The sequence below is a fragment of the Centruroides vittatus genome, unplaced genomic scaffold, assembly GCF_030686945.1.
Source record: "Centruroides vittatus isolate TY-2023 unplaced genomic scaffold, ASM3068694v2 contig_359, whole genome shotgun sequence".
Lineage (NCBI taxonomy): Eukaryota > Metazoa > Arthropoda > Arachnida > Scorpiones > Buthidae > Centruroides > Centruroides vittatus.
In genome coordinates, this window is record NW_027122182.1 from 1,769,218 (window position 1) to 1,791,768 (window position 22,551).

Below are 22,551 nucleotides of genomic sequence, written 5' to 3' on the forward strand. Positions count from 1 at the left end.
TATGCTAACTACAGAATAATTGTGTCTAATTACCATAAAGCAATGTGTGTTAAAAAAATGATGTAATCAGATATTTTCATTATTATTTTCACCAATATGACTAAAATTAAAAATTCTTCTTAAAATTCTTAAATTATTCTGTAAATATCTGTCTAATTTCGTTTTAATTAATCTGTATAAATTTATTAGTTAATTAAACAATAATGCTAATTAAATATATACTGTAAATATAATGTAATTTGGACTAAAGGAATGCAATTAAGTCACCATCTCATATTAAATTTAAATTAAATTTCTATATTTAATTAGCCAAGTTATGGTCCAATAAATTCAGTATTATCATGAGTCTTCTTATTATTATAAATTTATACAACTTGTACTGATACATTTCAAATACGAAAAACCAGAATACAGTCATATTTGTTCTAGAGTCACTCACTATAGTTACATCACATCCTCTCATAAGTTATTCAAAATGGCCAGCCCTAATTTGGGCCCTATACCATCATTTTTCAAATGGCATCGCAGCTTCTATCATGTCCTTCCACTAAGAGCACCGTGATGGGTTGGCAAAAATAGTTTAGCTCACTACTAATGTTGTGCCAATAACTGATATATTAAACCAAAACTGATAAATGTTTACAATATCAATACATTAGATTTTAGAATTGAATCAATTTACCAAAACAATTAAAATACTGAATTTTATGGATGATGTCAAACACTGGTATTTGTTGTCAATGATAAATAGTAACTCTACGTCTTTCACCAAAACAATTTCTCCAACTGTCAGAATGTACTAGTGTTAAGTCTGGAGGAAGTTCTTGTAGTTTAACATTGATGATTTATCAGTCCAGCGCTATTTAAACAGAATGATTTATTTCTTAGTCTTACTCTCTAAATCTCATTTTGACTTAAGAAACGTATGATTTCTGCTGAAATTTACACAAATAATTAAAGCTATGAAAAAAATACAGTCTACAAGTTGTGACTAGACATGGCTGACTAATTTTTTAACTCTAAATCTCTCTTCACCAAAATAATAAAAATATTGCTAATTACTACATCATAAAATTAATATTCTAAGCTGCATAAACCTATAAAAGTAATCGTAATACCACTCACTCTCTTTCCTTTAAATTGTTCAAGGTTAAGTAATGGATGCTTAGTAAATGCTTTCCAAGTAATCTCAAAATTGCTTCTGTATAGTATCTGGAAATATTCATATCTATTAATTTGTTGAGTTTGCCTAGCTTTAAAGTCAACCCATATGGGTTGTTGTTAAATGCCTGTAATATTCTGTTTACAACCAGCTTTGTCGACATCCTAATTATAATCAAAGCTGAATGTAAACAGTATTGCAGGCTAATTAATACAGTAATTTGGATATATAAAATAAATTGATATCAAAGTAATTCAAAATATATAAAAAAACATTTGTCTATTAATTCTAAACATTTTCATTTCTTTCCTACTATAAATTATCTACAGTAATGTTTTATGTTGTTTATGTTTCAGACCATATAAATTAAAAATTTTTTCATTTTAATCATATGTAGATTACACTTTTTCCTACAAATTCTAAAATTTATTTAATTAAAATTATTAAGCAATAATTGGACAGTAAAAATTTTATGCTAAAAGCTGCATATACATGCATATTATGTACAGCATAAGATCTTTTATTTATTTCAATGTCAGATGTGGTAGCTATATATACATAATGTGAATGAATGTCTCTTTAATCCGAATAAATAAATCTGGTAGACTTCCTCACAGCTATCGGGCTAAGTACTCCTTTATTGGAAATTACAAATGCATTTCGGGCCTATTTAGCATTTAAGCCCCTCCTCAGTGTAATGCTTTGAAGGCAGAGGAGCACCTTCAAAGGCCCGAAATGCATTTGTAATTTCCAATAAAGGCGTACCTAACCTGATAGCTGTGAGGAAGTCTACCGAATTTATTTATTTGGATTAAAGAGACATTCATTCACATTCACATCTTTTATTTAAATGAGCAACACAGACGTCAGATGGCTAATGCAGTTAAAAAGCAACAGCCTACTGCTCTAGGAACCTGGAATCAAATCTGTGTAGTTGAAAAAATTCCAGGAATTTTTCATAGACAGCCTTTTCCAGATATAGTGTCCAATCCCATACAACCTGGTCATGGGCTTGAACCACAATAGGTATGATAAAAAAAAAGCCTTCTTAGTACCCGCAGAGTGGTAAAAATAAAAATAAGCAATATACAGTATATCTCTTCAAAGTGAAGACTATGAATAAGGGTCGAGTTACACACACAGTGACGTGCCGGCACAGTGCAGTAAGCATCAATAAATACCACACATAGCCAATCAGAGTTTCATCTACGACACGTGATCTGTATTCTGTCAATCATACAAGTGTCGTAGATGAAACTCTGATTGGCTATGTGTGATATTTATCGATATTACTGCACCAAATGGTCACTGTGCCGGCACGCCACTGTTGTGTGTAACTCGACCCTAAAAGTTTTAATATATTGATATTTTCTTTAAATATAAACACTCCATTTAACATTACACTATTATATTTAATTCATTCTAATTTTACTTTATTAATTTTTTTGTATAATTATAACTTTCCTTATAATTTTAAATTTAAAAAAGTTTGAATATAGATATGTTTTCTTTTTGTGAATGTATTCATCCTAATTTCTAACACACTTGATAATTTTCACAGCTGATGATGTTCTTATAAAAGAATGAAAACATATCTGAATAAAAATTTAATTTGATTTCCTGAATTAAGCAATTTTTCTCATTGTTTTAAATATGGCGCCAAGTTCAAATGTTACTTTTGTTCGTTGTTTTATATTGATAATGATTCTAGAAAACTAAATATCTTTTACAATAAAAATTCATGTTTTAATTGAAAATACTCACAGTGTCCCATATAAGAATAAATACATCTGTGGTAAAGCTATTGTTTAAATGTAAGGATGCATACAAGTTCAAAAAATCACAAAAATGATGATACATATTCACAGCTGTAAAAAAAATAGATACAATTTTAATTTATAATTGTATTAACATCAATTCAGATTTCATAATAAGAAAATATATATGGTTTTTTAATTAAAATTTACAATGAAATGCATTTTAAAATATTGAATCGTCACTTTAAATATTATGAAATCTATAATGCTGCAATCACTTCAAAAATTTAAAATGTAATTAATTAAATTTATATTTAAATAGATATAAAATTCATTACAAAATAAAATTTCTTAGATCTATAAATTTATTAGGTCCTTTAAATTAACTTACGTGCATCGAGCTTCATTATAAATGTTGGTTTTGTAAACACAGTATCACATTTCTTATCTTGAATTGGACGATAGGGAAGCTCTGTAAAATGTTCAAGTTCGGCAAACCTATAATACATTTACAATATTTAGATTTATTTCATTTTTTAATAATTAATGTTTCAAAGTAAATTTTAATCGAAATGGAGATAAAAAGAAAATTCATATTTACAAAATAGTATTATTTGAAAGTCTTATTGTTTTGAAAATACAATCTTTTTACTACAACAATTAATTCTTTTAATATTTTGAAAATACTATAAATATATTAAAAAATAAAGAGATAATGTTACAAGTTTACTATAAAGATCCACCCATTAATTACAAGCAGAGTTTTTGAGCCACATTTGATTCCCCTCCGTCGTGTACAATGATGTACTTTTGGCAAGCCCTTTAATTACATGAACAATATATGTGGACTCTCCCGACATTGAAGAAAGGGCTTTAAAAATTCTGCAAATATTTCTAACAGTTCATAAACTATTAAAAAATCCAAATAGAAGATCTCAAAACCCTTTCTCCCTATCATGTACAATGATGTACTTCTCATGACACCTCTCCCCCAAACTGTACATGTAATTAATGAGTAGCCCCTAATCTACAGAATAAAACTGTCAATAAGCAATGTTTCCTCTAATTTTTTTTGTAGCTGAGCAGAACATGTACTTCCCTGAGCAAAAAAAATTTTTGCTGAGCATATATATATAAAATCTTATTTTTTCCTATAAAAATTAAAATAATTAATTATAAAGTAGAGATTAAAATTCATTTTAAAACATAATTCCATACAAAATATTATCTTTTGTCAATGATTTAATGTATTTAATCAAAATATATGTAGCAATAATCATGTTGCATACAGAGTGATAAATAAGTAAACAATAATTCAAATCAGCGTGCATGCTCGCCTGCACAGCACATAAATTCTCATGCGCAGTCGCGCAGCTAGAGGAAACATAGTCAATAAGCTACCTTCAATAAACAAAAATTTTATATTCACAAGCATATGTCTCAGGTCTTTTATGCATTTCAACTAAACCAAATTAATTAAATAAAAACATAAAAATATTTCTTTTATTCAAGGTTAAAAATATTAATAATTCTGCTTTAACAACTCTCATTGATTTGAAAAGAAAATTAGTTAAAGTTTCAATCCTTGTTTACAAGATCATGGATTCAAATTGCCTTTTAAGAAATCACTATTGAAATTTTAATAATGATTTTATAAAATTAAATTTCCTTTATAATAAAAATTATTATTTCACTTAAAAATACTTAGTTTTCCATATAAGTATAAACACACCTGTAATAACGTTATTGTTTAGATGTAAAGATGCAAACAAGTTCAAAAACACACTATCATCAAGTTTAGCATTTTATTATGCAACATATAGAGCTTTAACAAATTAGCAAAAACTTGGACATAACAGAGAATGATGTACTGTTCAAGGAGGCTAAAGACCATGATTGCAATGAAATAGGAAATGGGAATGATGGTACTGAAAGTGATAATGAACAATTATTTATTGTGACATTGTCTCGATGCCAGGCTACAATTTTTAATCATACTTTTAATTTATTTAATTTAAAATATATGCTCTCCACCCCAAATTTGTAGTGGCTTGTCCCTGTACATCATACTCTTCCTTTAACAATAGAGTTGTGCTAGTCACCTATCTAACACCTTTCAGGGAAAAATTTTTGAATTGAAATAACATGACTTTCAGTTTGCATGGGCATTCTTATATAGTTAATCAGGGCCTTTTGCCACTAAGCTTTCCATATATGGTCACAACTTTCATCTATGTAACTCCATTGTTGAGATTATGGAAGGACAGACAACAGACGAACAACAGTGGAAATTTATAGGTCTACAATTTTTTCAAATTGCAGCCCAAAGAGGAAATTAAATGATTTTTAATTCTTTTGCCTTATTTGTATACTCTACATCGGATATCGCTCAAGGATCACATGGCTCTCAATCTTCTAATTTGTGGCCCCAGAGGCATTGTCAATATAATTTCATTTTCCTGAGTTCTGCTTCTGCCATTATGCAACCTTAATTAAGCTGATTCATGATGAAAATGGTTCAAACTAAACTTGATCAGTAAAAAGATGAGAATAAACTACATATTTCTAATTTGACAAATATTTTAGTAGCTGAAATAACCAATGATCACCTTATAAATAAGGCAATCGTTGGTTATTTCTGTATATGCATCAGGCTTTGAGTTGTTTATTATTTATTTTAGTAGCTAGTGTACTGGAGATTATCAAATATATTGATAGTCAGGAGGCTTACAAACTTGCAACACTGTATGAAAAAATGCATGCAGCTTGTTGGAAGTCTACAAAGTTCATTTGCAGCCTGCATTCAGAAAAGGTTGTACATCACTGCTCTGGATCAACAATGTTTAAATTCATATGATACTTCTAAAGAAAGTATTGAAAATTTTAGAAAAAATGCTCTGCAAAACAAAGATTTTAGGATAAGAATCTAAAATTTAAAAGAAGAGTTAAATAACAAAATACAAGTCACATTACCAAGAACTGTTGTATGACGTCCAAAGAATGGCAAATCAAACAAAAATAAGAAGTTATTTTGAGAATAAACAAATTTCTTTGTATGAAAACGTGGTTTTTATTTTCTAATTATAAGTATTTTTAATCTCCTAATCTTATCTTTCCAATATATTACCTTTTTCTACATGTATGGTTTCAATGATTTTGCATACGCAGTAATTTTGTAGAATATAAACCTCATAAATAGGGAGTATATTGTATATGTATATGTAAAAAATATATTTTTATTATGATTGATTTATAATTTACCATGACTGAAGTGGACTCTTATGTTCTCCTTCTTTTTTTAACTGCATTTTATTTAATTTACAATGGCCTCCTACTTCGCCTTTCTGTACCACATCATCTCGATATCTAATAAATAATAATGTTTTATTTTCCTATTTTAAATTTAAAAAATTAATAAAATTTAATATAAAAGTTTCTAAAATTACAATCAAAATCTTTATTTTATAATTTAAGAATTTCATTAAACGATTTCACAGATAAAATTCTGACTATTTATATAATATTAGATTTTGTTATTTAAATTTACAGTTATTGTAATACAAAAAAATAATCATTGTCATCAGATTATTATTGTAAAATTTAAAGAGTTTTCTGTACAACAAATATAATTTTTGAATTTGGTATTTATGACCAAAAATTACAAGATCATGATTACTGTTTGAAGCAATGGGTACGTTCGTTAAGTCGAACGAGTTAAACGCGTTAGTAACAAATCGTTCGAAAAGTAGTAGTCTCGCTCAGTGCGCATGCTCTGCGGTGATGACGTATCGAATGAAACCCTGACGAAGCTCACGAAGGAAAGAGTTAGTTTACTTCGTTAAGAAAATGGCGCCCGACGATATCGATGTTTCTAGATCTACTAGAGTGTTTAAATTGTGAATTAAAAAGTGAAATGATTGAAATAACTGTCCATCCGAAGCAACCTAAGAAAAATATTTTGGATAAGGCTGCACTAGCAACATTCATATCTTCGATTTTAGAAACAGCCATTTAGTTATGACAAATCGTTCAAAAAGTCTAACGAAACAAGAATAACAATGACGTCATTCTTGTTTAACTCATTTGACTTAACGAATGTACCCAATGAAAAACAATTTAATTTTACTAACGAATACAACTTTACAATAATTCTGAATACAAAATAATTGGCAATTTTACACTAGAGATGACACTGACAAACATTTGAATAATTTGCAAATTGCTAAAAAATTTATAGAAATCTTCAGCTGCAAAATAAACTGTAGAGTCTATTGCCATTTTGCTATTAAATGCTGATATTCAATATTAATTTTTAAACTTTATGGTTTAAGAATTACTTGTAAAACTTTTATTAATCTATCCCCACATGAATAGTTAGATCAATAGTTCGTTACAGAGTTTTAAAATATTTATATTTTTCAAATTCTGTCGAACCTAATCAGTAACTTGCTGAAAATTACAGAAAACAATACACGTGCTATCAGTTATATCAAAAAAAATTATTTATTTGCAACATTAAGTTATTTGATAACTGTGATAATCAGCATTATTTTTAAATTTTATATTATAAATATATATGATAATATAAAACATAAAGCAAATTTTAAATAGTCAGTGTAAAATATGAAACATTTAAACATTATTTTACCTTCTTAAGTACATTACAGTAGAGCATCAATTATTCGACCCCCAGTCAACCAACACATCGGTTAACTGACCGCATTCTAATCGGCAAATTCAAATGTCCGCTAGTGATGTGGCGCTACAATATTTGGCTATGTCTTGGCTACTTTAATATTATTTTGTTAAATTTCTGCGTGTTTTAGCTGGCAACACTGGCTCGACCATTAAAGGGAGACCAGTATTTAAACCAGGCTTAATTTTCTATTTTGTTTTTATTTTTGTATTTATTTTGTGCAAAATAAAGAAATAATTTTTAACGATACAATAGCGATGATCATTATTTTAAAAATAATTTTGTTAGACTTATCATCGATGAAAATTCAACGCGAAGTAGGTTAATAGTGATATACTAATATAGTAATTACATGGAATATACTAATAATGTATTTTTTATATTTTTCGGTTATCCGTTTTTTCAGTTATCCGACCAACTCCCCAGTCCCCAATTGAGTCGGATAATCGATGCTCTACTGTATTATTTGAATTTCAAATATTTCAAATTTCACATCGTGTTTCTGAAACTCATTTGCAAGCGTTCAATAATTTTTCTTGATAATTACCTTGTAGAATTAATAAGTGTATAATACTAAAATGTTAATAGTTATAAATTTAAAAACAGTTTTATTATTTTACTTTTTTAATCACCTTATCCATATATTAATTTTATTTAGTAATCATGTATCTTAATTTATTAGATACAAGAGAAAGAATTTTAATAATTAACCCAGAACAAATGCTTACTCACCTTATCGGTTCCGGAAGTTTTTCAAGTGATTTGAAATGAAAAATTATATTCCTTGCCCTACAAAATCTAGTATATTTGCTGCATTCAAGTAAACTATCATCCTGTAAATTTGACAAAATAAGATTTATATTAAACAACTTTTATGAAGAAAATTATTGGCTTTCATTTGTAAGAAACAAATTTAGTTTAGTTACAAGTTCCTAATATTAAATTATAAATGATTATTGCCATAATTACAACTCAATATAGGTTTATTTTTATTAAATATATATATATATAAAACAATTAAAGGAATTTTATAATAAAATTAAAATTTATATTTACAGGATGTTCTGGTAAACATAATGTGATCAACTCGTTCTTTCTTTCTTTAATATAACCAAAATCTCCTTGAGTATAAAAAGTATGGATCTGATCTTTTTTTGACGTGACCCTATATTAACGAAAAAGTAAAGAAGTTTACATCACAATAGTTTTAAAAATAAACACACTAAAAGTTTTCAAAATATCAAAAATTAGTAAAAAATTCATGCTATATTAATATATTTCGTTAAAGAATACCTTATATAGAAATTTGAAATACATGAAAATATAAGTTGAAGTAATTTTAATATGAAATTCCTACTTTAATTGAACAATTGAATATATGTGCTAAACCAGAATCTTCAATAACTGGTTTATTTACAATTAATTTTTTGTAAAATTATGTTTAATTTTATGCTGTTTTATTAAACATAAAATTAGTAAAAATTCAAATGTAACGCTAATTAGTACTTATAAATAATCTAAATAGTACAAATTTTATTGTTGCAAAATGGAAAAATGCTGTGTACTAGTATAAAGATGAAGCTAAATAAATAGAACTTTGTCACTTCCTAACTACTGAGTCGTGAAGGTCAACACACTAACAAGAAAGACTGGATTTTCAACGCAAATCATATTGTCTCATCCCTATAAATAAACAAGTAATTCTACTAAAATTTACAAGGCATAATTTTACTTACATACTCAAAAAGTCTGTATTGTAAAATATGATTACAGTAGTGTAAAACTAAATTCCGTTTGTCCATTATTCAAATAATTAATTTCAAATTTACTTTTGTATAAAGTTAAATTTATATTTTATTACTATAAAACAGTAATAATCAGACAATTATGAATACATTTCTAAGAAACTGTAATGGCATGAAAATTTTAAGCAATAAAATACTAATTTTTAAACTCGTAATAAGAAATTTATACAAATGACTTATGTAATACTAATTATCAAATAAGAAATGGTAACATTAATTTTCTTAAATGATATATAATTTTCTTTCAATTATAATATATTATTATGTTTACATTAATATAAAGTGTATTTTAAGTATATATGAAGAAATTTGCAATAAAAAATTTAGTTTTCGTTTTCAAAAGTGGAATTTTTGCAATTTTAAATACAAGATTATTAGAATTTATCGTATATTTGCAATGTTAATAACTATCATTGCAATTATATTTTATTAAATTTTATATATAGTTAAATTTGCCTACTTAGACGCCTTCTGAATTGTAATTACCAATGGACTTACTTAAATTTATATATTCTAAATTTTAATTATGTTATTAGAATATAAAGTCAATTAAAGAATAATTATTTCTTTTTAATGACTCTAAATAGAGAACAGTAATTGCTTTTATAAAGCTTTCTGAATAAGTATTGCATAAAATTTTTCCTCACATTATATAATTACTTCATTATTTTGTTAAAATTATTTCTGTATGTCATGCGTACTACTTTATATTGGTTACAAAAGTTCTCTTTGAAAAGTTTATACTAGGAATGTAAAATTCATTCTTACTGATATCATTTTTTGAAAATAAAAACAACCTTAATGTCTAAATGTCTGTAGGATGCTACCTTAACCATACAATCATCAGGCCATTGTATTGCTAGATTATTATTAATTTTTCATTTTGATTATAATTTTTCTTTATATTAATGTATTGTTTATATATATCATAAAAACAAATTTTTAACTGTTAACTTGATATTTTTAACAGTACATAAATATTTTAATGTCTCAACTTCTATCACTGTTTGTAAATTAAAATGAACAGTTTTAAAAGCTGTGTTCTACTTAAATATTTTAATATTTCATTTATATTTATTTAATCATTTATTTTTTTCTAGAAATAACTCAAGAACTCTAAAAACATTTAATTCTTTAAACATTAGACATTCATACATATGAAAATACAATTACTATAATTTGATCATCATCAAATAATAAACACCAACTTATATTACTTTTGTATAATACAAGTTGTTACTTATATTATTGGGTTTCCCAATAATATAAGTAACAACACACCCAAACTTCTGTTGGCTGACTGAGTTGCCTGTGTGGGGGTTGCAGGCTGTGGGTGCGGATGCATCCCCAGTCGTGACTCATATATGCTGGAAGAGGAGATCGGAACGAAGGTCCGGATAGCGTAACTGGCAACGCATCCACACGGCAAGCGAGAGTTGCGGGTTCGAGTCCCGCTTCGGGCTGATTCTTTTCTTCCAGTTTATTCTAAATTAAAATTATTCTAATTGTTAGTTTGCGCAAGAGATGACGCTATGAAAATTGACTCGTTCACTCACGGCTGTTGGGTGTGTTGTTGATCATCATCAAGTAATAAAACATATTTATAACTTTATATATAATGTTTCTAAATTTAGTTTTATTCCAAAAATGTAGTTATTTTTATCCATTTTCAATGATTAAAAAATTATTCTAAAAGATTAGTCACTTTTCACTCTTAAAGAGCATATACATAACATGATATTGACAAGGTAATTTCATGTGTTATGTTTTCAATTTTTTTTTGTATCAAGTAATCGGTAACTAAATAATCTTTATCAATTGTAAAAAAATGGAATATTTCCTATTTTATATTTTAATTGTACTTACCATCCTTTTGCTTCACCATCACAAATAGGATCAGAATATCTGTAACTTAGGGAACAGTTCTTTTCATATCCCCAACAGTTTTTCTTGTTTAAGTATTTCTGGAATTAAAAATTAATTATAATTTTATATATATATGTATATGTATACACACACACACACACACACACACATGTATGTATATACAGGATGTTTCATAAGTCTGGAATCACAGGACTTACATAAATCTTTGTTTTTTGTTTTACAGATAAAGTACAACACCAAGTATGGAGGAACAAATTCAAGTTATTTTGATGGAAGAGACCCACAGTTAGCATAAAGTTGCAAAGAGTTTAACAAGATACATTCAGATTTGTACCAATCACATATAGCAATCCGGACGAAGCCTTAAACCGGGAGTCACAAACCAGCAACCCGCCAGCCCAATCCAGCCCGTTAAGGCCTAGACGATTTCTTTTCTAAAACTAACCGTTTCTAACGACTCGTAGGAATTAAAACTTCTAACCGTTTACATATGTCATAAAGGCCCCGCAACAAAGAAAACCTCTTATTTTAGTTTACGGTACGTTTCAGTTATCGAATGGCAACAAATAGAGTCTGCGTCCGACAAACGTCTATTTGACCAGCCATTCGCAACGTTTCGATACGAGATCTCTATCTTAGACTCTGGCAACTTCCGGCCGACCGCAGGTCTTCCCCATCTTACTCCGCCACACGCTTTACCCGTAGAAGAATAAACAAATATCAACATAATTCCTAAGGCTTATGGGACATTCATATATAAATAGACAGAAGTTACTTTTGGTTCATTCATTGATATAGACAAAGCACCTAAAAATACCTTCTACCAAGTTACCTTATAGGGGCAATTTCTATTTTTTTCGCAGAGTGAAACCAAATGCAAATTATTATTAAAGAAATAAGGCATGTGCTCTGGAGGCAAATTGATGTCATCCCAAATACTCTTTAAACTTGCAAAATGGATAAAAGAAAGAAACAGCAAGTATAATAACCTGAAATAAAGAGAAAAACAAAGTTATAATGAATAAAGTAATATAAGACATTAATAAAATAAATGTTTACATTTTATGGATATCTTTCCTCGTGCTTACTTCATCATTTCAAAGCATTGTTACCATAAATCACAGTCTTTTTCTATTTTTCGCACCATTACACAAAACGCCGGTTTTTTGTAATTTTTACAATATTTAATTTAAATTTAGAAAAGTACAATGCTTCATGTTTGTAAAAAAATATTTTAAACTTTTAAATTTTATATACAAAGGAAAGTTTCTTAGGTAAACCTTCACAGATGGCGCCACTAAAAAAACACGTGTACTTCTATTCAGTTGTTTTATGTATACGACGAAATTAATGTGTTATTAATTTTTTTTATTATTATTAAAATTATCAAAGGTGTGATAAAAATAAATTTAAAAGAAATATATAAATTTTAATTGTTTTATATTTAGGATTTGTTTAAGGTTTTTCCCCCCATTTAGCCAGGCCCGTAATGGGACTTGACATACCAAGGACAGAACGGCCATGAAAAATTCCCGTGGAGATGCTGGCCTGGATTTCAAATTAATACCGATGCCTTAACCGCACGGTATTAATTAAAAACGTCACAGTACATACGAAGAATCGACGTTACTTGTTGCTAGTGGCTGTCGGAAGTGTAACAATAAATGCCAAAGCCGCAAAAATTTGAATTGGCGTATACTTTTTTCGAATGGCACCGTAATAAATAATAATTGTTGTCGCAAACTCGCCGTTTTTCTTGGCGCGCTTCCGCCTTTACGGAGGTTTGTTTAAACTCCGTTCCGCTTTAAGTTGACCGTTGAAGAGCTGAAATGACCGAATGGCCGATGCAGTCCGGGTGTCAGACTACTGTTCTGGAGGACTCGGAATGAATTCGGACCAGCAACACCAGAAATTTTTATGAGCGGTCCGTCCTTCACCAACCCGGCCGCACCCATTGTGAACAAGAGCCAAATCTACATTGGGTGTGAGGGAAAAAAATGTTTTCTTAGTACCACATGGGAGAAGTGTAAAGTAATATAAGTAAGAAGAGGTATTCCCGGCATCGCGTTTCTATTCTCTCGTGACAATTTTAAGCTTAGAATTATATATGTGAATATACAGAATAGACTGGGACAGATGTATTAAGTAGGTGCAGAGGAGACGTATCTCTCGACCAAGTAGCCTAATTGATAAACCAAAGCGATACCCGCTTTGGGATAAACTATCGTACCAGACACTGGTAGTCGGTCGCTGATGCGCGCTTGAAAAAGAAAGTTTTTCGCGATTTTTTCGCGTGTCTCACACCCAATTAGGAGCTAGTTTTCAATAGAAAGTCCACTCTGGCGTTACTCTTTCTTTTTTGGTAGATGGCCCTTGTTGCTTTGCCTTATTTCATCAATTTAATTCCTGCAACCAAAAATTAAAAAATTATCAATAAAAATGTGCTGGCATGTTTGAAACAATGAACAACCATCAGGTAGATGTATCAATATTTGTTGATAAAAAGTTGATTTTGGTTTGCGTTGGTTCGGTGAGATATGGCTACTAGGAGGGCTTTTTATGGGAAACTATTTAGATACGAAGTGCGAAGAGACACGTAAAGATAATCCAGAAAACTCCACATGGCCAGCCAGTTGGCAAAGTGCGAATCCTCGATCAACTACGTGTTCGGTAATTTTATGCACTGGCCACAAAGTTGATTTTAAATTACTTTTATTACTATAGAGAAAACATAAAGTGCAATTTGAAAGTATTCTTAACAAATGTATATGTATTGTATGTATAGAAATGAAGTATTGTCAAACTGTTTTATTGATTAGTGTATATTTTCAAGATTATTCTTGAAAATATACATGTCATAATTTCATAACAACTTTGTCAATGCAATCTTTACACAACTTACTGCATTTCCAACTTGTGACATATGCAACAGCATTGATTTCAATGTAATCATCAAATCTTACGGCTGTACATGATTTTGTTTACTTTAACATTTATCCAGGTGCAAAAGAGATCTTTCCAGCATGTCACAAGTATAAGGAGCATTACTCCCTCTGAGTTGTTTAAAGTAAAATAAATTAATTTCTTCGAGAAAAAGGAAAGTTTAATTTCCGTTTCAGTCCTGAGGGGTTAAGATGTCTATCAGGGTTTTATTTAATCGCTCGACTATCCCGTTACATTTGGGGTGATACGCTGTCGTAAAGAGTCTCTCTAAGCGTAAGGATTCGCTTTCTTCCTTCGTGACTTTAGAAACCAAATTGGATTCTATCCGTAAGTAAGTGTTTTGGAGCTGAATGTCTCAGGATCATTTGGATGAGGAACGCTTTCGCCACTGTTTTGGCGGTAATATCGGGCAACGGGATTGCTTCTGCCCATCTAGAAAAGTGGTCGATAAAGACTAACAGATATTTGTTACCGTTATGACTGATAGGGAAAGGACCCTGGATGTCTAGTGCAGTACCCTAGGAAGGCCGGAAACGTTGACAAAGGGGCTTGATGTCCGTGCAGGGGCCTTCTCCACATCGCACATTCCTGACAACCGTCGCAGTAATGTGTTGTGTTTTTGTTCATCTCTGGCCAAAAGAATTATCTGAAATTTTTTCTCATCTTTTTCGTGCCTAAATGTCCTGATTTGGAGATATCGTGGATCAATTTTAAAACATAGTCTATCATAACGTTGGTACGACTAATCTATCCCATTTTTCGTTTCTTTCGGAGATTTCTTTTCGGTGATAAAGGGTTTGATTTATGTCCAAATAATAATTCGCGACATCAAAGTTTGTTCCCCGGGAGGACAGAGAACAAACTCATTTTGCTGTGCATAATCCATTTCTCAATATATGCTTCCGATTCAACTATTTCTCGCGCAGTCTCATCATCATCCTTAGTTTCTGTCAAAAGTGTTTCTCTAACTTGCTCCTTAACCATTAGCATCAATTTCGCCTTTTGTTCGATTAGGCCTAACTTTATATTTCCATTATCCGATAACTCGTCTTCATCTTCGTATTCATTACTTACTTTCGTAAGCAATCTTCTGTGCCGATTTTAACGTCTCCGTGTTTAAAATAAATAGGCCCAAAATTCAGTTTGCAGCCAAATCCTGTCGCGGACGCCAGTTGATCTGGCCTCTCGTAAAGGAATAGCTCTCCCGAATTCTATTTTCAAGCACTTTAATCGACACATGCATGATTAATGCTTTGAAATAAATGTAATTCTTTGAAATTATTTATGAATAAATTCCTATTTTTTAAGTCTTAATTAAAACATGTCAAGGGGTTTCATAATAATATTCGCGATATTATAACGAAATTTAATGATGATAAATGTGTCATAATACACATATGTCACGTGTGAAATTCTCAGCTATAGAGATGACAGTATAAATAAAGGCGAGTAAATATAAAATATCAAAAGCTAAGAATACAGAAATGATTTGCATCGTTATATTAATTCTTTGCCGTATTTTTTTTCTGGTATTCTGTTTATTTTTTCCAGAAAATTTCGAATGTGTAAGGATACTCTACTAGGACCGAGTAGAATAAACACTAAAAGGTGGTAGTTGTTCAAGGGTTCGAACTTCATCAACGGGCTGGGCGAATGGAGTTTTGTGTATGTCTTCTTCGTGTATCTTACTTGTTAAATAGAGTCGGTTTCTCATAGAAAGTCCTTTCGGGGAGCACCCGTTTTTCGTGCTTATTTGTTGTTAGCTGTAAAGGAAATAAATGTGTAAAAATGCTCCCTAGTCCATGTTATACAGTAACAACGAATAAAGTGTGAGGAAGTGTTTATAAGTGTTTATGTTTTATACATGGCCAAGTATACTTAATTAAAATAATCTGGTTTGTTCGAAGAACCGGAACTCAATAGTGGCCGAATGGCTAACATCACTGCACACTGGTAGTTTCTCATGGTTTCCCGCCTGAACATGGAGTTTTCCGGGTTTTCTTCACGTTAGAATCATATAAATCGGGGTTAGTTTTCCATATAAAGTCCTCTTGTGGGGCATCCCACCCCGGCAGATCGCCCGCGTATCGCTTTGACGTAAAGAAATAAACAAAACCCAATCATTTTATCGTGTTTCGTGATAAAATTAACCATTACATATGATTTGCTGTTTTTATACTTTTGAAATTGTGTTGTTTATCAAAATATATTCCAGGTTGCAGTTATATAGAATGCATTAAAAATATAGGAGAATGTTTTATCCAAATTTTATTGATTTTGAATGAAAATGAATAGTAGAATTGAACTTTATGTTCTTTGATTTCAGCTGAAACATTTCAAAATATTAAAGTCTAAATTTACTAAAGTAAAGAATCAATTAAGTAGGCACGTATTGTGGAAACAAAGAACAAGAGATTTACGTTTTTAATATTTCTGTTACATTTAATAAACTGAGGTATTTAACATACATTTTAAGTAAAATATTAAATAAATTACATTTCTATAATTTATTTCATAAACTAAAACGAGGAGACATCTCGAGTAACCACATTAACTGCAATTATAAGATTTATTAAAACCTTTAATAAACCAGTGTTGTTTTATTATCATTTTACATGTATATGAAAAGTGCGTACATTTTACATTTATGTATAAAAAAAAGATAAAAAAGAAAAGCTACTATCGAATCAGTTAATGTTTTTCCATGTAGAAATAGTAATTTAATAAAATATGCTGTTTTCTTCACTATTGAAAAAGATTTGATTAAAAGCACAGTAATATAAACCCACGGGCATCATCATATACTTGTTCTTCGAAAAAGAACCTACGATTTTAAATTATTGTAGTTATGTGAATTACTGTATTATACGAGAACTTTGCAGTGTACACGAAAACTTTGGAAAACTATCCAAGTTTCACACTTACATTTATCATTACACTAATAAATTACAATTTCTCATTACGTATCCTTTCTGTAACACGGCACGTATCTAACCAATACTTAATTCCTTTATACGCTCTCAACGTTGGAAATTGATGAAGATCAAGTCCGCGAATTTTCTGGAACTGTCCCCAGAATCCAAAGCATTTCTTCACAATACCATGAAATGTGGGTAATTTTCAGTGGCGTGCCGTCATTGGAAGCGATGGAAGCGCCGATTCCACCTTCCAATGACCTTCCCTTGTATTTTCTAAAATATAAATTTTCATATTTTAACGTACTTTGAATTACTTAAAATTAATATTTTATTATAACTGCATTATGTATCTTATTAATAAATTCTATACTATATGTGAAAAAAACGATAACATTGTTATTGTATATTCGAATGTCAGTGGCAGAATGGAAGCGCTTCGGAGACAGCTTTCACGGCGGGAATAACTGAATGGTGTAAAGCAGCCAGAGGGCATTGGCGCATGCGCTTTACAGAGCACTAACCTCAGCCGGTTTAGCTGGTGGAAGCTACACACGTGTAACGCTTCTAGCGATTCTATCCCTTAGCCATTGGGTAGGGAGCTATCTGACTAAGTGAATTGTTTAAGATTTAAAAAGTAAAGAGTATTCAATGTTATTTTTATGTACGTTTCTTGGCAAAATTATATTTAATTACAGTATAATTAAAAGAAAATTATAATTATATTGACAGATTTTCAGACATAAAATCTTTAGAATTTTTATCATTTTTAAATGTTTTTCATAATATTAAAATTATTAACAATTTTTCCAAGCGTGTTTTAATTCTTTAAAGTAAGTAAATTTTATGGGAAATTTTTTGATTTATCTAAATTACGTAGTGAATCGCAATATTTATATTCGTGTCCAGACTACATTGACAAGTAACTCTTAGACATAAAACATATTATAATTAATGTCGATCCGAACAAAGACGTACTAAAAGAATTATATGATTTAATATCATTAATTTTTACGGTACCATCTACCAGTGGGTCTGTTGAGCGCAGTTTTTCGACCACGGAGCGAATTCATACATTGGCCAGAAACACTCGGTCGGAGGAAAAATTGTGGTCGCTAGCGTTGCTTTCGATAGAAAAAGTGCTTTTAAATACGTTGATGGAGTCGACGACCAGCGACTTTTATGATAAAGTAATTAACGACTTTGCGGAAAAAATCGCCAAATAGAGTTAGTTTATAAAAAATTAAAAACAAAACAAGTTTTTCTATTATTGTTTGCATCATATCAATTTGTATTATGTATGTATTATTTGTATTTTAGAACTAAAATACATAAATTGTTTATTTTTGCCATTTCCAGCATTTATTTAAAACATTTATGGAAATGTCATGTACCGGACAGGTCTGACCCGTCACGAAAGACACGAAAAAACGGTTAATTTAGAGAAAAATGTATTAGTTTAAAAAAAAACATAGGTAAAAGTCGTTTGTAGTCGGACACCCATTGTTTATATCAAACTGCCAGGCAGAAACCATAAATCGCGGAAGAAAGTCGTCCTATGATCGGTGGAAGATCGAATTCGTCTTCGATTTTGACTTTTTTCGCGCTCCAGGTAAGAGTCTCGTTACGTTTAGTAACGAGGGACCAACCACTCGGGAAGCATGATTGAGGGAGAACGACCAATCAAAATGGATGAAAGAAAGAACGGAGATTGATATAATCTCCGACAATCGAGGACACCCCCTGGCACTCGATTAACGTTCCGAATAACCAAAACGCCGTGTGTCAACGTGCAAAAGAAAAAAAAAAAAAAAAAAAAAAACAATTTCTCGTCTATTGTGCCAACTTGTAACCCGTGCCACTTCGGAGTTAGACCGTGTTCCCGACTCCAACGAACGAAGTCTCGCCGTGCCTTACAGACTTGTCAACGCCACTGTCTCGGGGCCACCTTCGATCGACCATCGAAGAAGACATCGACGCTCAGGATGTCCGAACGGCTGATTGTCCTAAAGCAAACTATTTTGTACATAGTGTATGTTTATTTTATGTTAAAATAAACGGTTTTTGTCAGATACTTGTCGTCTTTGTCTCTACAGCCACCACCCATGTACGAATGGACCCTAGACCATTACTGACGCGCAAGTAACTGATTGCCCCTGAAAGTCGGTTTCTTACAGAAACACAGCTTCCCTATCATCAAATGTCACGGCACGCCACTGGTAATTTTAACTTCGGATATGGTAATAACGAATTTTGCCAAACTGATTCATTAATTGTCTGTAGCTGTAAACGAACACCCATATTAATGTAAACGGAATTCTCTATTTTTGCTTTAAAACTGTTCATTTTGCTGCGCATAATCTATTTATCGAGATTTGTTTCCAATTCATCTATTTCTCGCTCAGTAATATCATCATCCGCAGTTTCCGTCAACAGTATTTTTCTAACTTTGTTTTCAACTATTAGCATCAATTTCGCCTTTTCTTCGAATAGGCCTAAGTTTATAGTATTTCCATTATCCAATAACTTGTCTTTTTTCTCGTATTCGTTAGATACTTTCGTAAGCAATCTTCTGTGCCGCTTTTAACGTCTCCATGTTTAAAATAAGTTGGTCCGAAGTTCACTTTGCAGCCGAATCCTGTCCGAAAGTCCTGATAATCACTTTTCCCAGAGCTCGCACTTTAACCAGTCGATTAAAGTGCATTAATGCTTTGAAATTATTTGTGAATAAATTCCTATTTTTTACGTCTTAATTAAAACGTGTCAAAGGCGTTTATAATATCGCGGTATTATTACGAAATTTAATGATGATAAATTTGTCATAATATATACATATATAATTGCACGTGTTACGTGTGTAATTCTCATCAATAAAGATCACAGTATAAATAAAGGCGAGTAAATATAAAGTATCAAAAGCTATGAATAGAGAAGTGGTTTTCATCGTTATGTTAATTCTTTGCATCAATGCCGATGTCAGAAGTAAGGAACTTTTCTTTTGGTGCGATTAAAATATTCATATTTACATTAATTTGAATTAATTTTGAATTCAGAAAGACCAATAGACTGTTATCTTCAGCCAGATCCTGGACCCTGTAGCGCAGGAATGAGAAATTATTTTTATAAGCTTTCCAGCGATAAATGCGAATTTTTCGTTTATGGCGGATGTGACGGAAACAGCAACAATTTCCAAACTTTACAGGAATGCTGCGATTTTTGTTCTCCGTGTAAGTTTACCAATTTCAAATTCTATATTAAGCCGGCAATTACTTTTTAAATTAATATATAAATTTCACGCTGGTATTTTGTTTTTTTCCAGCAAATTCCGTTTGTCGTAAAGAAAATATAATTGACTACGAGTAAAATATATTTATTACACGTAAAATATCGTTATTGCATTAAAAAAATTATGTATTTGTTTATTAAAATGTAGTAATGAGTAGAATGTATTAAAAAAGCAGATTTGCCTGAGGAGGAAATTAAAATCCTAAAATGCATCGTAAGTCCGTTATAATTATACAGTAAGATGCAATTTGAATACATTTCGATTAAATGTATTTAGTATTTTAATAAATTTAATAATTATGTCGTTTTCTTTTTTCCGTGGATGATATTTTAAAGGCGTATTGGAGGAATTGCAATTGCCCACGTACAGTTTGATTGGGCGCAAAATTACTTGGTAGCTTAAAATAGTAGCTTATTTGCGTTACTAAGCAGTTAGTTGCTGTGGTATTATGAATTTTCTCCAATTCTGTATTAATACAGTAATTAATTAATTATATATTTAAAAGATAACTTGTACTACCGGATGAAAGCTTTATACTTGTGAAATGCGTGTTTCATTTGTATTAAAAAAACGGACTTATTCAGCCATGCTCAAACAATGCGTAAATTGAATTTTGTCTTCCCGTTTACGGGTGACACAAAACTGATATACAGTGGAACCTCGTTTAACGAGCATAATTCGTAATTCGAAACAATTTTTTCCACTAAATTTATGTAAAATACGATAATGCGTTCCTTGCCGAAAAACAGACTCAAATATTTTATGTATAACGTGTATTCATAGAATATTATGAAATATACATTGTTAAGGAGCGCGATTGTTACTTTGAGTTTGCAAAAAACAATAAATATCACAGATATTATGTCTGATAAACACGCCAAACGATATGCCGAATTTTTGGGCTATGTAAAGGCTATAATTGAATATTATAAATTGGTTAATTTGACTAGAGGTAGGCAGTTAAGCTGCCATCTCGTACTAAATTTAATGACCAATTCCAAATTGAATTTTAGAAATGTCTAAATTAAAAATTCATTATTTATAATTATTATATCAAATACGAGATGGCAGCATAATTATAAATAATAAATTTTTAATTTAGACATTTCTAAAATTCAATTTGGAATTGGTCATTAAATTTAGTACGAGATGGCAGCATAACTGCCTACCTCTAGTCAAATTAATTCATTTCTAATATTCATTTATTGCCTTTACATATTCCAAAAATTTGGCATAACATTTGGCGTGCTTATTATATAACAGGCTATGATTCTCGATGTTTATATGTAATAAGTCTGAACACGAGTTTTAAAAAAAATGTGTGATCACCAGCGACAGTAAGATGCTAGATGAGCGAGTGCTAAACACAGACTGATGGAGCATGCACAAAATCCAGGACTATCCCTCTTCTCGTCATTCGTTATGCGAAACGTTGCTCGTTAGCCAGTCATTTTTTAGAATTTTTGATCATTGTGCGAATTACTCGTTAAGGGGCCTAAATGAAAATCTTGCACAGGGCACGGGAATGGCTAGTTACGGCACTGGGTGGGACCATCTGTAACATTTTTTTTTAAAGTTTTAAACTTTTAACACTATAAAATGGCAAAAGCCTTAATTCTGAGTTTAGAGATAAGTTTTATCAAAAAAACTGTAAATGCTAATAAGCAGTAAAACTGTCATTGAGTCCGATCCTACCCTCCCCACCCCTCGGAACAGGTGTTGTTAACAGCGTCCCAATGTTGATGTCATTCATGTAGACCCCATAAGGGTTCTTGGAAAATAATTGTATTGTAGATCAGCAATGAGGAAATTGCCGCGGGGTAGTTTTCGTTGCCTAATTTATTATTATACGAAGTAAAAGTAATTTTCCCCTATAAAACTGTATAGCGAAATTATATAATCCAGAACATTATTTTCTGGTACAACTATCATATAAAATTAATTTCGATTCGTAAACAGCATACTTTGGGATAGCTGTTTGAGTGCTGTCGGCGGATCAACGTATAGAGAAAGTATCACTGTTCTAGTGTTAGCTGTACAATTGGCTCAAAGCAATCAAAGGGAAACTCCTTTTAAGCTTTAACTGGCAATCTACTGTAT

At 30.6% G+C, this 22,551-nt stretch overlaps 1 protein-coding gene across 1 annotated transcript in view; it reads right to left on the reverse strand.

The window, feature by feature from the left end:
* Positions 1-12,596, reverse strand: part of Eogt (EGF-domain O-GlcNAc transferase) — a 29,213-nt gene extending 16,617 nt beyond the window's left edge. Inside the window, exons 1-9 of the mRNA XM_067269916.1 lie at positions 12,367-12,596; positions 12,140-12,296; positions 11,287-11,384; positions 8,672-8,780; positions 8,348-8,448; positions 6,181-6,285; positions 3,311-3,417; positions 2,927-3,030; positions 1,126-1,212 (exon numbers count right to left, since the gene is read on the reverse strand). Coding sequence (XP_067126017.1) covers positions 1,126-1,212; positions 2,927-3,030; positions 3,311-3,417; positions 6,181-6,285; positions 8,348-8,448; positions 8,672-8,780; positions 11,287-11,384; positions 12,140-12,296; positions 12,367-12,368 — 870 coding nt within the window. The 5' untranslated portion in view covers positions 12,369-12,596. The remainder of the gene's footprint in view (positions 1-1,125; positions 1,213-2,926; positions 3,031-3,310; positions 3,418-6,180; positions 6,286-8,347; positions 8,449-8,671; positions 8,781-11,286; positions 11,385-12,139; positions 12,297-12,366) is intronic.
* Between the last annotated feature and the right edge of the window lie 9,955 nt (positions 12,597-22,551).